Here is a 17,170-nt window from a genome sequence, read left to right as displayed (position 1 = left end):
TTTGGATACCAAAAGCACTTGCTCAGTTCTGCGTTCTCCGCATAGTGTTAAATCGCGCCAAAATATCCCTGTATTAGTAGGCACCACCCATAAGAAACCCGAGTATCTCAAGAGGCGCAGAAAGTATGCGCAGTAAGAAAAGTAGGCACCGTCCTTTATTTCTCTCGTTATGTGCGCTTAAGTGCAAGACCTTCGCAAGGAAGTAAACAGCTTCTGCTGAACTGAAGAACTCTCAAAATGACAAGTCCCCAGTTAGCTTGATATTTCAGTTGCTAAGAGCACTGCTCCGCTAACGTAGTTGACCACCAGCAGGAGCCCTCCTGTCACCAGTTGTCCTTTATTCAGGGATGGTAAAGAGAGGGAACCACGCGAGCGCGCGCGAAAAATTGCCTCGCGCGTGGAGACGCCACGCGCGGAGGAAAGCTATATACTGTCCCTAAGAAAAATAAGGGATATGCTTGTAGTCAAGCTTCTTTTTTTTCTGGTTTTCTCGAGGGTCTTTTATCTCTTTCGAATCCCGTTTCAGGCTTTTTTTCCGTACAAAGCTGGGATGGGTCTTCTCTAAAAGTCTCATTCGTAAGACCTGTCATCTGCAGTACAAGTGTTTTATTATTTCATAAATTCACTTTCATAAACTATAATTTACTACTCTGATCCATAAGACGTGTATTAATGATCATGTAACAACCTTACTACATGGCATATGTTATGCATTCACGTAGCTTCCACGTAATAAACTCAAAATGCGTTATCGATGAGCATCACCAATTTTCACTCTCATCAACGTGGGTGACCTGTGACCAGCTGAGGTCGAAAAGCTTTTTAAAATTAGCAAAACAGTAGCTCCGTACGAGCGTTTTTGGTACAATTTTCTGTTTCGTTCTCTACACAACTAAACGTGAAATTATCAAATTCAAGGATGAGAAGAATGTGACCACAACGTAAACCTGAAAGCTTTCACTGCAAAGTTAGTCCCTGAACTGATCGAGTAGATTTTTGCGCTAAACTTAGTGCAAGCCGTTACGGAGAAGCCGTTACGGCCAAGAGCCTGAGGAATCTGGGTACGAGAGTGATGCTTTTTGGACGTGAAACAATCTCGTACCCAGAGTCTTCAGGCTTTTTAGTCAGCGGGGACATCGAATTTTATTACCGCAGGATTTCTGCGGTAAAACAATGGAAACCGTTACGGAACAGCCAATCAAAAAAATTGAATTTTTTCGATGTCCCCAGAGTCTTCCCGGCGTTGCCCCGCTGACCAAAAAGCCTGAAGACTCTGGGTACGAGATTGGACGTGAAACAACAGAGAGACATCATTGGAACAGAAAACAACACAGAGACATAATTTCATAATGTCATATATGCCTGTTTTTATATATTAATTTACGATTTTATCGAACGCACGATAAAATCCCATACAAATAGGCTCGATTTCCGCCGTTCCCCCGGGTCCGGCTATAGCTCATTTCCCGAACAGCGGTTTGGCAATCAGCCTACTTGCCAGGTGCCCTGTGGTTACCTATATGAAGGTAGACCCTCATTTACACCTCCCCACCCTTCACCCAGAGGGTTACATTATGGCGTACACTTGGGCACTAGTGGTGGCGGGTATTTCATTTCTTGTATACTACACCCAGCTTCCTTGGGTCCTGTTCCCTGTTCTTTTGTTTGTCGTTTTTCTGGCTTCAAGAGGGAGGTCTTTTCCTCGAGTGTTCTTTCGGACAGTGCTTCGTGATTTACGGTAGGTGATAAAATAGTAGCTTATGTTGTGCTTGTGATCTCAACAACATCAACAACAACAATGTAATTTAACTTTACAATTAACAAAGTAAAATCTACCTGCAGCCAGTGCAGTACGGGCGTCGTTAGGGTGACTGATCGCTGAAGATACGATGTTGTTTTTGGGAAACGAGCAAAGAGTTGCTGGCTTTTATAACAAAAAGAAAGAAATTTCATGGGTTCGGACTGCCACTGATTCCTTCCTTAACTTTCCATCCTTTTCTTTCCAGGTTAATTTACCGATTTTCTACCATTATGATCCGAAAACGAAAACATGCAAAAAACAACGATGTAGTGGCAGATATTTTTCGGCAAACGGTCTCCAAACATCCACGAAAGGCTGCATTCATCTTTGAACAGGAAACATGGACATTTCAAGATGTTGAAGATTACTCCAACAGAATTGCAAATTACTTCAACTCACACGGTTACAAGAAGGGAGATGTTGTGGCGCTCTTTCTTGAATCCTGTCCTGAGTTTGTTTGTATTTGGCTGGGTCTGTCTAAACTTGGTGTAATCACTGCACTTATCAACACCAACCTTAGACTTGATTCGTTGTGGCATTGTGTATCTGCGGCAGATGCAAGAACTGTAATATTTGGAAGTGACCTCTCAGGTAAACATTAGTGTGCACTATCTCTTCCACTCACAAATTATTTTAAGAACAGAGGTGGAAAGAAGGCAGGATCTATCCCTTTACACAACTTTCTATGTTTCAGTTACAACCAACTCTTTTCAAGAACTATATCTGGGACAAACTTGTGACACCCCCGCCCCCCCCCCCCTCCCCCTTGCATTTGAACTTTAGTTTTCAAGATTGGTGTCTTCAAATATTTTTCACCTCCTGGGGCCAAATGCTGTTCAAATGCCCTACCCTTAGGGGCTGTTTACATGGAGGGAGGGAGATCCTAGAAGGCGGATCATCCTAGCGCCATATGTTTTCAGTATTCAGTTTACATGCAAAAAGTTGTACTTGGCCCTAGTGCTAGGATCTTCCTAGAGATAGGATCTTCCTCTTCCTAGCTGAGAGATAGGAAGATCCTAGCTCCATGTAAACTACCTTCACTCAGAAGATCTTTATAAGTACTAGGAACAAAAAAAGAACAAAATGGCGGCAGCCGAGCGTTCAGCTGCTAAAGGCCGACAATTTTTCTTCTTTTCCTTCTCCACTTGGTTACCACTCCAACTGAAATTTCTGCATGTAAACCAAACAAAAAGTTGATCCACCTTCTAGGATCTTCCTTGTGCTAGTAGTCCGTGGGCCAGAAAGTGAAACCCTCCCCCTATCTCGGGATTTTTGCAGACATGTATCATTTTAGACCTCTACCCGAGGATATTCCAAAAATCAATGTTTGCACTTGATCGATTGGTGGGTGTGGGCGTATGGCGCCATTTTTTATTTTAATCAAAGTGCCACAGGCTACCCAACCCGGAATTTTACAAACAATCTTCTTAAAAGCTATTATCCATGGAATTAACACACAAAACTACCCATACATACTCTTCTCCATCCGCTCTGTTAGATGATACCTCAACTTTCATTTTTTAGCTTCAAAGGTTGACTACTGCGCATGTCACAAAGTTCATTCAGCCTGTGCAAGGGGTATATGTGAAGTGATGCTTACGAATTACTCATGTTTCCTTGCTGTAAATAAAACTTTCACTTTCAAGCTTTAAAGTTGACCATTGCACATAACACAAAGTTCATTCAGCTTAAACCTATTTAGACTGTCTGAGATCAGAAGCCGCTTTGATTTATTGGAAGCTTTGTTTAGACATCACAGTAATGTTTGTGTCTTTGACATTTGCAAAATGAATGAAGCACCTCGCGGAAACAGTCTTTTTACTTTTTATTTTCGTTGATTTAGAACTTTCATCCTTAAAGCCTTTACATCTTTTCCCTCCTTCTCCATTACGCCCTGTCTGTTAAGTTAAAATCCTTGATCGTGCCAATTTATCTATTGACAGATAAAATAACAATCAAAAGAATTGTATGAAACATCCGAAGCTTTAGGTCTCTGGTAAACAAACTTTATTTATTTATTTATTTTTTTATTTATTTAAAAAAAAACCTCTAATGTACAATTTAAAAAAAATGATCTTCATTGTTTGTTTACGTGGCATGAATGTTTTGTTGTAGCATTTCATTGCCTTCCATCACGTGCGGTGAAAGAGACAGACATTACTGTTATGTCTGAAAGAAGCTTCCAAAAAATCAAAGTGGCTTCTGATCTCAGACAGTCTATGGCCGGTTAAGACAGGTTAGACGATATCTGCTCAAATATTCTAGGCAAATTTTTGCCAACCAGGTAAGGATACCGTACATGTAGGTCATGCTATCAACGCTTCACAAATGTTTCCGACCAGTGAAACGCAAAAAGCCGGCATCTAGTAGCAATTCGGAGCCCGGACCGGATGCTGTCAAAAGGCACAGATTATCAGGACAGTCAACATCAACACCATTGGGCCTAATGCCAGCTGATAGGAGCCTTTTTTGCGATAAAAACCGTTTACGGAAGTCCGGAAAAGAGGAGCATCTATTCAAGTGTGTCACAAAAACAACGGAAGATGCAATAAAGAGAGCCGCAGAGACAAAACAAGATGGAGATATTCTGCTGGAGATACAGGGTATTGACTTAAGTGCCAAAGAAGCGCATTACCATGCCTCGTTCCGTAAAAATTATACTCAATCAGTAAACAGCAAAGAGGTCCTCAAAGAGTAGGATTCAAATGAGGCCCAGGTAGCCGTGAAGGCAGCCCATAAGGCTGCTTTTGACAAGCTAACTGAGCATGTTAACAAATCAATCAATCATATCAGTAGGTAATGTGGAGAGGAAGTCGATGCTTCGTGAGCGGTACCTGGCTTACATCTTACAAAACAGTCCTGACTGCTATTATCCTGATTATAAACCAGATAATCTTAAGTCAAAGTTAGTTAAGCATGCAGTTTGGAAGTTCAATCCAGTTTTGGCAGCCAAATTACGGAAGCGAGTTTGTGTATTCATCAGACATCAAAACGGGGGAAGCAATCGCAGTGGCATTTGAAGCGGCAGCTTCTGAAACCAAGAGACTTGAAGAGACAGTATTCACTTTTAGGAAGAGCTATTCAAAATGCGCACATCGAATCTGAAGAAATGCCACGGCCTTCATCAGCAGATTTTCTTGTGAGTGATACGTACTACCACCACCATGCCTTCAAGAATTTCTGTCCAGTTTACTTGCTGTCAAGAATGATAGTTCTGCAAGTAGACAAAGACTGATATCTTCGTTTGCCCAAGATATCTGTAAAGCAGTTACCAATGGACAGTGGACGATGCCAAAACACCTACTTCTTGGAATGACTTTGAGGCTCTTGACTGGCAGTGCTGGGATTGTAACGCTGATTAATCGATTTGGCCATTGTGCTTCCTACTCGCGGGTTCTTCAGCTAGAAACAGCTATGTACAAAGCTATTGATGAGCAAGAAGGTGTTATTCCATTCACGATCAGCCCAAATATGACGTAGTCACACACCTGTGCTGGGACAACTTCGACTTGAGGGAGGAAACGCCATCGGGCGCAGGCACAACACACACTGCTCGCGGCATTATCATTCAGGAAGTGTCAGAAGATACAAGAAATGATACAGTCACTCCTACAACATCTGATCAACCTACAACAAAGGGCTGATCTGTTCGATGCTCCTCAGAAGTCTGATGCCTGATGCTGTATTTGAAAGCGTGGATCTGTTCTGAAATTTACATGGAGAAACTTGGTGACGAACATTAATCACTTTTACTACTCTTACCACAATGGTCTGCTGACGATGGTGACGCGTAACTAGTCGACCCCATTACCTAATGAAGACTAGCAGTAAGGAGTCGATACGTTTCGGACCACAGCCAGTGACTAAATAGTGAGACAAGGAAATCATACTGATTGTTTCCAGTGAATCTGAAGAGGTTTTTTTTTTTTTTTTTTTTTTAATGCAAATCTTTATTGGAAATAACAAGATTACAATTGGTAGTTTTACATTTCAGAAATACACACAGTTACACAACACTGGACACATGCACAAAAAACGTACACACAAACACAAGAATCTGAAGAGGTTGCAATCGACAAAATCTAGTAAAGGTGCGTCACTGCTCTGTTTTATTTACAGCAAGGAAACTTGAGTAATTCTTCACATATACCCCTTGCACAGGCTGAATGAACTTTGTGACATGCGCAGTAGTCAACTTTGAAGCTTAAAAGTGAAAGTTGAGGTATCATCTAACAGAGGGGGAGGAGAAAAGTAAGTATGGGTAGTTTTGTGTGTTAATTCCTTGGATAGTACCTTTTAAGAAGATTGTTTGTAAAATTCCGGGTTGGGTAGCCTGTGGCACTTTGATTAAAATAAAGAATGGCGCCATACGGCCACACCCATCAATCGATCAAGTGCAAACATCGATTTTTGGAATACCTTTGGGTAGAGGTTTAAAATGATACATGTCTACAAAAATCCCGAGACGGGGGGAGGGTTTCACTTTCTGGCCCATGGACTATAGGATCTTCCTCCCTCCATGTAAACAGCCCTTTATTTAATGCTCCAAGGCCTCTTCACAAGGTCAAATTTCAGTTTTAATCAATCGCTATTCATGCTTTGCAAACAGTGATACATGTATATTAATGATGGCTTCAAATACCATTTTGAGGGTGTTTTGAGTGAGCTATTCACTCACAAAGGTAAAATCATATCCAGTCCTTGCAAAACTCTTGACTCCCAAAATCCAAAGACCAAAGACTGAAATAAAGGAAAGTATGAAGTTAGATTGAAATTTCCAGATGGGTAGGGGGTCCTGGAGAAAATCCCTTCTGTGGGGAAGGTATGGATGTTTTCTGGAACAACACAATGAGGTAACATCAGTAAAAGATTAATTTTGTATGTAAGTTAACAAGTTATATTTACTGTCCTATACAGGTGCCATGAAGGACATTCATGGTCACATGACAGGAAATATACAGCTGTATTACTTTGGAACCAATCTTTGCTCAAACATAACAGCTTCAAGCTTGATCAGAGAACTGGAAAGAAGTTCTTTAAAACCACCAGCTGTTGATTACACAAAGTCAATCTACGGTAAGGTTCAATAATTATAGCTACCGTATTTACTCGAATAAGCGCCGCCCCCAAACAAGCGTCGCCCTCGATTAAGCGCCGCACATGGAGCGGAATGGTTAATAAGCGCCGCCCTCGAATAAGCGCCGCAGCACCGGTGCGGCGATTATTTGAGTATTTCCATAAGATGATAAAAATACACTGTAATCGCTGCAATGCGGTTCTAAGCCAACAATGGGAATTTATTTTCATCAATAGTGATGTTTTCAGTTCGAAGTGAGTATATCTTGATGCTCTTTCATTTAGTTCTCTCTTCAAAATGTTCGCGTTCTTCAGTTCTTGCGTGAAGGCTGTAAACTTTGCCGGTAAGAGAAGCCCAACCTCCCTCTTTCTCTTCCCTGTAACTGTTGCAGTAAGGAGATTGTCAGCGTTTGCTTGTACAATCAAAATGTTTTGGCTTTGTGGTATGAGCCTTTTAATAAGCGCCGCCCTCAAATAAGCGCCGCCCTCGAATAAGCGCCGCACAGGAGACACGAAAAATTAAATAAGCGCCGCGGCGCTTATTCGAGTAAATACGGTATTTATACTACTGGTAAAAAGGAATCAAGCTTAATGGAAAAGGGTTAGTAGCTGCCTACTGTGATCAATATTACCTAGTTTATTTAAAGGCCCCAAAATTATGTTTATAAAAAAATCTTGCATTCCTTACTCCCGGGGGGGGGGGGGGGGGGTACTCCCCAAAAAATGGATAGGAGTGTGCGGCCCGCTTCCCAAAACCCTTACCCTATAACCAAAATCTGCTATTTTCCCTTACCCTATTTATGACCTGACCAAAACTTTGATACCCTAATTATGACCTGATACTGTCTGGTCAACTTCAGTTCAAAAACCCCTGGAGTCCAGCGTGTGACCGGAGTGAATGACAAGCCGTTGCGGCACGTACACAGTTGCTGTAAACATCATAATTAATGACGAAGTAGCTTCTTCAAAAAAAAAAAAAACAAATTCAAGACTAGAGTGCAAAAATTGATACCCTATTTATTACCAAAATGGCGGCAAAATGGCTAAATTTGATACCCTATTTATGACCAAAGCGGCTGAAAAACCATACCCTTTGGCGCCGCACATACCTATATAGCCAATATAAGGGAGTACCCCCCCCCCCCGGGCCTTACTCCCACACTAGGTAATTGTCTTTGGCGGAAAATGCAGGTTTCAATGTCAATTGAGCAGTTCCAGAAAATATCCATACCCACTCTATGGAAGGTCATTGGAAATTCTGAGGGGGTGGGGGTATCAAAAACTAAAATTTTTAAAGGTAAGTATGGAGCTAAACTGGAATTTCTAAAAGGGGGGGGGGGGGGTAGGGCTCAAACCAAAAAACCTTCTATTGGGGAGGTATGGATATTTTCTGGAACAACACCATCAGAAATTAGGTTAAAGTTTCTTTTTTAATTTAAATGTAAGTTAATAATACCCGTTTGTCTCTGATCACACAGGATAAGTATGTCTGATCCAATGTTTTATGGAAAACACCCAAAATAATAATTTATGACCCCTTCATCTAAAAAAAATTACATGTTAAGGATATGAAAAGAGGAATTATAACCAAATTTTTATTTAATGAGGACAGTGCCCAAAAATACCTTTGAATGAATAGATTCATTCAAAGGTATTTTTGCACAGTTTAAGTCTATGTGGGAAAAGCAGATCTCAACAATGGCTGTTGGAATCCAAAAAGAAAATTGGTGGTAATTAGCATGCATTTTTCAGAGATAATTAATCAACAATAATAATACATATTAACTAAGTATGGAATTTTTTTTCAAATAGAAGCTTCATTTAATCTCTGAAAAATGTATGATTACCCCAACTTTTTTTTCCTGAATTTCAACAGCCTTGCTAAGATCTTCTTTTTCCACATAGTCATAGACTATGCAAAAATACCTGTCGTAAATCTTTTGTTACATTATTTGTTTTGTTGGACCGTACATCCGAACAGTACATCGATGAATGACATTTGATTATTAATTTGATTGACGTGTACCTCGTGGTTTTGTATCTTTTATATCGTTTTGTATGCGTCTCAAGTTCAGTTGTGGTTTTACGGCTTTCGAGTATGTTGTAAATAACACGAGTTGAATTTCGATTAAATCGTTTTGAATGTTATTGCGTTTGTTTTTCCTTTGGATCTGTTTTACGACGATACCTAAAGTTAAATTAGTAGGCATCATCTCGAGATCTGCAGAACATATAATTATGCACAATAGCAAAAGTAGGGTGCACATACGTTTTGCACATCTCATGATACTCGGGTTTCCTATGGGTGGCGCCTACTAATACAGGAATATTTTTGCGTGGTTTAAAACTACTCAGGGAAAGCAGAACTTAGCAAGTGCTCTTGGTATCCAGAAAAAATCTGGGGGCAACCATGCATTTTTCAGAGATAATAAAGCTTCAATTTGGAAAAAAAAAAAAACGCCATACATTGCTTTGTATTTTACTGCTTTTTAGAATAATTGTTGCTTAATTATCTCTAAAAAATGCGTGGTTACCTCCAATTTTCTTTTTGTATTTCCATAGCCCTTGCTAAGATCTGCTTTCCCGCACAGTCATAATTAAACCGTGCAAAAATACTTCGGTATTAGTAGGCACCAACCTTAAAGGGTCTGGGTCAGTTATTCATCTCTTCCCCCCTCCTCAGCCCTGGCAAGTGGACTTCTGACATGATAACTTTTCTTGTAGATGTGTTGTTGTATATGTACACATCAGGAACAACTGGATATCCCAAGCCCGCTATTATTACCCATGAAAAGTAAGACTACATTTTGCACATTATTTTCAAATTTATAATGATATGGTTCTAGGTTAATGATGTTGTAGGTGTAGCAAATGGCTTTGCAAGATGGCAAAACTGACGCATGATAACATATCTTTTATAAAGTCGGCCAATTTCCCATGCATTTACTGCAATGTTGGCTGTTTGTAATAAATTACTTGAATGTGTCCTGCCAGAACCAGGTGGCATGCTAGAAACTGTGAAAAGTTCTATAGTCGCATAATACCATTTATGATCCATTCAATAACCAGCCAGTCATACTATTTTGTTAAACCCTGAAGGTTCTTTGGATTGGGCACAGTTTCTACTATTTTTTCCATCACTCCAGAGGACATCATTTACTGTACATTGCCATTATATCACGGTGCTGGAGGCAGCGTAAGCGTTGGATCTTGCCTGCTCAGGGGCATGACGGTGGTGTTAAGAAAAAAATTCTCTGCCAGCAAATTTTGGGATGACTGCGTTGAAAGCAAGGCAACGGTAATATACTCAAGGTCTTTGTTACTAGACTTTTAGTTATTTCTTATTTCACTTAATAGGTTGCATGCGATTGACCATATTCCAGAATAAGAATAAGAAAATAGCTGTTAGATTTCTCTTTTTAAGTAAATTTGGGAAGACATTCCTGTAAATGTTTGCTAACTCCAAAAATCTCTCCTAAAGGATTTCTTGTCATCATTGTATATATTCCTTGGGGGGGGGGGGGGGAAGACTCCCATATAAAATGGATGGGGGGTGATCGTCGTACCTTTTAGGGGTTAAAATTTGTGGTTTGGTACCCCTTAGGGTGCTAAAATCTAAAATGACTTCCGTCATTTAATCTGGCACAATACATAAAAGTTTCACTGTAGGACGTAGCCCTGCCAAAATGTGCTGGCAACCTGCAATTTTTTCTTCTTACGTTGGAATATTTGCTGCCAAACTTTTTTTTTACATTTATTAATAAGAAAATACGTGGGTTTGTAACCAAAAACAAATTAAATGTCTTAACTCTACACCTATAAATTATACGTGCATTTGCAGTCTCCAAAATTTCGAACCAAAACATTTGGCATAATGAAAAGCGTCCCAGGTTTTCCAATGATTGCCAAAGATCACTCAAGGTTTCCAAAAAGTTGAACGGATAACCCATGCTAGGGTTTCTTAAGAAAACTTTAAGCTACGGTTTACATAAGCTTATGTAAAACATAAGCCTCCTGACATGACTACGTTACCCTTCCACTAGCTTTATACACATGTTGGTATGGCAAGACAGGATCATTATCTGATATCTATGTTCTATGTTGTAACACTTTTTCTACGTGCACAATAACTTAATATTAGTAACTTGTTATAACATGTTCAGTTTGTTCAATAAATTAACTACTTACTATAAAAAAATAAAATAAAATAAGCCTCTGACACAAAATTTTCTGCAAAGGAAACTTAATATATGCGAATGTATCTATTCAATATTGAAAATTATGCGTGATACATGTGACGAGAACAGGACGTTTTCAGGCTTTCTACTTAGGTGCTCGGATGGAAGCAAAATGTTATATTAGTCTCCTTGATGACCATACTGTTGCAAAATTTGTTAGTCACTGCATCAGTTCTATTTTTTAATCAGAACTTTTCCTGTCCTTCGTTTTTCAGGTCGTTCAGTACATCGGGGAGCTTTGCCGCTATCTTTTGGCCCAACCTCGTCATCCGTCTGAGAAGCAACATTCGGTGCGTATTGCAATTGGCAATGGATTGAGGCCTCAAATATGGCGCGAGTTTCAGTCTCGTTTTGGTATCAGCAAAATTGGAGAATATTATGGCTCAACCGAAGGAAATGTAGCATTTTTCAACATTGACAGCACACCAGGTGCCTGTGGTTTTGTATCAGTTATTTTACCAGGATTATTTCCATCAAAGTTCATCAAAGTGGATCCTGTGACTGGTGATTTACTGAGAGGCGACGATGGTCTGGCCATCCTTGCACAGCCCGGAGAACCTGGTCTTGCAGTTGGAAAGATAATGAAAGGTACGCACCAGCTAGTTCACAATCTGACAACATACATTTAGCCTGTAAATTAAAGTACGTGGAACTGTAGCTATGTTTTAAGATTGACTAGCAAATTGGTCTTAAAGTCGCTTGGTTGAATGGTTTGCAAGCTTATTAGAGAGGGGAGCTTAATGGAGGGGGAGGCTCATTTAGAGTCACGAGTTTTGAAAAAAGTTAATGAAATTTAATTATTTTGCCGTGCAGCTAACTGAAACATGGGAGTTTACACAGGTTGTCTCACAAATGCAGTGCCACCCTTACCATAACAAAATTTAATCCTTCTGCATGTTGGTTGAAGACCTAGTTATCCTGTAGACTAACTGACTGCTGTTTTGGCGATTGGTATGCTTAGATTTTTAAGTATTGTGTTTTCTAACAAGGAAAGGAGAGGCTAGGGTTTGATAGAGACGGGGATTATTTAAAAAATGACTGATCTCCAAACGGGGCGCTTAAAAGAGCTTTTATGGTATAGGTTGCCGGATTGCATTGCCGCCATGTTGGTGCCAAAACAAAAGAAAATTTGCTCAACTAGGTTTGCATTAAAATGGAAGTTAACTCCCAGGGGCCAGTTGTTCAAAGGCCGGATAACTTTATCCTGTGGATAAGTCACTATCCGTCAGTTTCAATCTGTGCAAAGATTTCAGTATTTCCTCTTGTACAGGCGAATATGCACACTCTAACCACAGTTAAGTTTGGGAGTGTACGAAAACCTTGGACAACGTTTAATGTGAAGTATATTTAAGACCCTGAATAGTGCCTTATCCAGCGGATAAAGTTATCCGGCCTTTGAACAACTGGGGCCAGAGGAGAAAATTCTTATTGTTCCTAACCACCAACATGGCCGCCGTGACGTAACGTGCAATCAACCTAGTATGGACGACGGCAACGACAACGCCGCAAAACAACAGGTTTAATGAGCAAAAACAATCGCTTTGCACGTGCGTTTTACATTTTGGTACATTTCTTTGCCGTCCTCTGCAAAACACAACAACGTGAAATGACCACATTTAAGGTTTTGTGGAGAACGTGAACGCATGACGGTGAATTTTTCACTTTCTTTCTTAACTTGTACGCCACTCTTACCAATTTGGCTCCTGGATAGTTCGCCAGTTTTGTAAAAGTTGAGCAAGTTGAAATAATTGCGAAGTAGAACGAATAAAATAAAGATATATTTTCAGGTGGCGTTTTCTTTGCCGTTGTCGTCGTCGTTGCTTAAGCTTCCTATTATTATTTAGCGTTTCAATTTATTCATTTGCGAGTGCTAGCATTTACAACAATATTATGTTTACGCAAAAAAAGATGCGCTAGAAATACAGCTCAGCTCAACTCAACTCAATTCAAGACTGAAGATAAACTTTTCTCCAGGCAATGCATTGGACATTTTGCACCCTTGTTTGCCATTCAGATCTCAGAGGTATGTTAATATGAGGACCCTAGGAGCCCTGAGTCAAATTTAGATTGCGAATCGCTGTCTGTACATTTTGATTTAAAAGCGTAGCAAGTCTTACACACTGATTAGGTATGAACATTATGATTTTATCGGCAATAAAAGAAATGCCATTGCCTATTTTTCATTTCAGCGAACTCATTTAACTACAAATTTTCCGGATATGTGAATTCAAGGGAAACATCGAAGAAAATTGGCCATAACATTTTCAAGCAAGGAGACTCTTATTTCCTCACTGGTGACCTTCTTGTCACAGATGAGTATGGCTATGTTTATTTTGTTGACCGCATTGGGGACACATTCCGCTGGCAAGGAGAGAATGTGTCCACAGCTGAAGTCGAGGCAATGATGAGTAAGCTACTGGGTCTGCGTGATGTCGTCGTTTATGGTGTCAGAGTTCCAGGTACTGAAGGAAGGGCAGGGATGGCTGCTATTGTTGATCCTGACAACGCAGGCATAGATTTGAGCGCACTCATCCAAGGATTAAAAGAGCAACTGCCACGTTATGCTCGTCCTATTTTCCTGAGAATTGTTGACAGTGTAACTGTTACAGGAACATTCAAACTTCAGAAGAACACGTTGCGAGAAGAGGGATTTAACGTAGGAGCTGTACAAGATAAACTGTTTTATTATGATGCCAAAGTAGGGAAGTATCTTGTGCTGGATGAAGACAAATATGCTAAAATTAACTCCGGTAAAATCCGAATGTAGCAAGAGGCAATAGTTTTGCGTATTAAACTCACCTACAATTATTCCCGACGATCTGGAATTCTCAAATCCGCCCCGCATTAGAAGGAGTAGGTGTCGTGCATGTAGGAAAGAGCAGAAAAATAGCAATCTGGGTCCAGTTGTTCGAAGGTCGATTAAGCTAATCCTGGTTTAACGTGGACTTTGATTCGAGTTTAATTATAAATCAATAAAGATTCTCCCAAAAGATTTTTGTCCTTCGGTATTGCCTTACACTTTTCTTTACCTTTAGCTTGACGTTAGCCTTCAAACCCATTCTTAACGAGTGAGATGAAAACCTCGATTAACTTTTAATCGTGGATAAGCGTTAATCGGCTTTCGAACAACCGGGCCCTGACTGTTATATGTGCCTATATATGAAACATGATATACGCACTGCGGATGCAGTGCATATAGAGAAAGGATTTTCGCAGTTATTTACGCAACCAAACTGTTGCAGAAAAAACCTGAAAACATTTCAGGCTTGAACGGGGTTTGAACCCATGACCTCTGCGATGTCGGTGCAGTGCACTACCAACTGAGCTATCAAGCCAACTGGGAGCTGGTCATGTTCTGGATTCATAATATACCCTTGAAGGAACAATTATTCATGTTTATCACGTGCGTACTATCATATATGTCACGCGTGTAAGTTATCGTATATATCACGTGCGTACTATCATATATATGACGTGCACATGTCACTGTTTTGCATTTTCCACTGTACCTGAAGAAGGCTGGTATGGGCCAGCTGAAATATTGTACAATTCAATTCTACGTTGTATCGGCTTTGCTTCTTTTTCTTTCCTAATTTTAGCACCGTTTTTGTTTCCTCTTTTTTCTTCGCTCGCTAAAATTTTTCCTTTTGCGTTTTCCGCGGGAATGGTTTAAGAGGCAAAACGTGATAGAGCCTTGCGGGTTAAACCAGGGCGCAGTTTATTCTTCTCTGCGCCCTGGTTAAACCAGTTTGTCAAGCCTGCGTCCTGCGTAGGAAATAGGAGAAGGCTTCACACAGGTTCGTAAACCATCCTCGCTGTCTTTAATAGTGGAATATTAAGATATGGGAGGCAAAATTTAGTCTAGGCACGAGGTCGCAAGAGACAGTAGCTATCCAGACTAGGTCTGTGATTGGAGAACGAAACAATAGGTCATTGGTTGGGAACAATGGATCCCCCGCAGAAAACAATGGGAGCTACAGTACTAGGGGACCAATGAAAATAGAGGGCTGGAAGAGGTACTTTACTATCCGGCCGCAAGACAATGAGGAAGGCAAGGCGGAAAGTTGCCGAAGGGGAGGAGGGAGGGTAAGTAATATTCTACCGGGTAAAGAGGCGAAAAGAACCAGAATAATAATCACGGACACGACTAACTAACAGACTAACGGACTGCAAAACGCCTCTAACGGATAGAACTAACGTTCTCACGGATACATCTAACGTTCTAACGGATACATCTAAAGCTCTAACGGATTCAACTAACGCTCTAACGGTTACGGATTAGATGTTAACGGATTGACTAACGCCTCTAACGGTTTTCATTAATTTATCTAACGGATGACTAACGGATAGCTAACGGCCTAGACCGTTTAACAGAATATCGTTAGTGTACGTTTTCCCAAAGAAGGTCACAATTTACTTAAGGACGACGCCTACTAATACTGAAGTTTTTTTGCGCCGTTTATTACTGTGCGGGAAAAGTAGATCTTGGCAAGGGCTCTTGGAATCCAAAAAGAAAATTGGGAGTAACCACTCATTTTTAAGAGGTAAATAAGTAACAATTATGCAATTAAAAAGCAGTAAAATACAAAAGCAATGTATGGCGTTCGTTTTTTTTTTTCTTTCAAAATTGAAGCTTTATTTAACATCTCTGAAAAATGCATGGTTACCCCCTATTTTCTTTGTGGATACCGAAAGCACTTGCTAAGTTCTGCTTTCTCCACATAGTTTTAAACCGCGCAAAAATATTCCTGTATTAGTAGGCACCACCCATAGGAAAATCGAGTATCTCGAGATGTGCAGAACGTATGCGCAGTAACAAAAGTAGGCACCGTCCTTAAATAAGCAAACACAGGAGCCATCCAGTAATGGACTATCAACAGGGGGTGTTTTGAACAGGTACAAAATTGCGCACGGCTGATTTTGTGAGTATTTTAGCATTAAGAATAGTCTCCTACGCAGCTGCAGCCGTTATTAGAGTCGTTATGCAATTAACGCTTCTTTTCACTGCAAATGGTGAGGAGAGAAGCATTGCGTGACGACCCTAATAACGGTTCACGCGTGGGAGACCACCTGCAGGCTAGACTTTGCCCTGCTTGGAAATGTAACCAAATAAAATAAAGAATAAATAAGTCACTTTATTTTAGTGTCACTATATTTAACACAGAGCACTAGTTGGGGGACGCTCTCTACATTGAATTGGAATTTGGAAATGTTGGTTTTGAGACAGGGTCCGAGAGCTTTTTTCTCCCAGTACTGAACCCACATATGGCGCGACTCCGGCGACCAAACACAGTCCACATTGGTAAGAGGCGAGTGCTCTCACCAATGCCCCCATCCTCGGATACCAAGGGGCAGTCAGGGCCCTTATAGTTGGAACCTCTCGTAAGCGACCACCTCTCGTAGGCGACCGCGACCACTTTTAGAGATGACAATTTCAATTTTCTTTTGTTTTCGGACCTCCCGTAAGCGACCACTTGTCACATACGACCTCATATCTATCCCCTGTCGGAAGGTGGGCAATTTGCCTTTGTAACAGTCACATGTAAATTCTTGGGTAGTTGAGGGGACATGAATGTCACAATCGGAGGAACCGGGTTTCCCGAAATAGACTTATCCCATTCGCCGTGTTAGGTATGAACTTGGATACTGAAATTCTTTTGCAATATAATTTTGGAAAGTTTAAAAACGTTACCTTTTTTTGGCTGCTAAATCTATGGAGTCACCTTATGCTAATGAGTTCAAATTTAGGCCCCTTGTGGTCTGACTTCTCGTAAGCGACCACGTCCCGTAAGCGACCACCTAGGCTTGACATTTTGGGTGGTCGCTTACGGGAGGTTTGACTGCATAGACTATCTCACCAGGACATCAATGAGATTTTAAACTTTGGTCAATTATTATGTCTAATACCGCTGACCACATTCCTGTATCTTCATATATGAGAGTTGAATCATACAGTCTAAATGTATACAGTAATCAATTTTAATAGATATACTGACCGCATCCGAGGATGACAGATGGTAAGACTTGCTTACGAGTCGAGCTCAGAGAGCGTGAT

The 17,170-nt window shown here is 40.5% G+C and overlaps 1 protein-coding gene and 1 non-coding gene across 2 annotated transcripts; one reads left to right on the top strand and one right to left on the bottom strand.

Moving 5' to 3' along the window:
- The first annotated feature begins 1,514 nt into the window (after positions 1-1,514).
- On the top strand, positions 1,515-14,674 carry LOC146461913 (long-chain fatty acid transport protein 4-like). The gene is made up of 7 exons (XM_085086241.1): positions 1,515-1,738; positions 2,007-2,392; positions 6,719-6,877; positions 9,602-9,671; positions 9,977-10,175; positions 11,331-11,703; positions 13,305-14,674. Exons 1-7 carry the CDS (start codon positions 1,521-1,523, stop codon positions 13,880-13,882), a joined length of 1,983 nt encoding a protein of 660 aa, XP_084942367.1. The 5' UTR covers positions 1,515-1,520; the 3' UTR covers positions 13,883-14,674.
- On the bottom strand, positions 14,378-14,450 carry Trnav-gac (transfer RNA valine (anticodon GAC)). Its single transcript has one exon. It is a non-coding gene; the product is annotated as a tRNA-Val (tRNA).
- Positions 14,675-17,170: the final 2,496 nt, after the last annotated feature.

The sequence above is a fragment of the Pavona decussata genome, unplaced genomic scaffold (genome assembly GCF_977016875.1).
Source record: "Pavona decussata unplaced genomic scaffold, jaPavDecu1.1 SCAFFOLD_193, whole genome shotgun sequence".
Classification (NCBI taxonomy): domain Eukaryota; kingdom Metazoa; phylum Cnidaria; class Anthozoa; order Scleractinia; family Agariciidae; genus Pavona; species Pavona decussata.
Note: the sequence above shows the minus strand (reverse complement) of the source record. Positions and strands in the feature narration are given on the sequence as shown.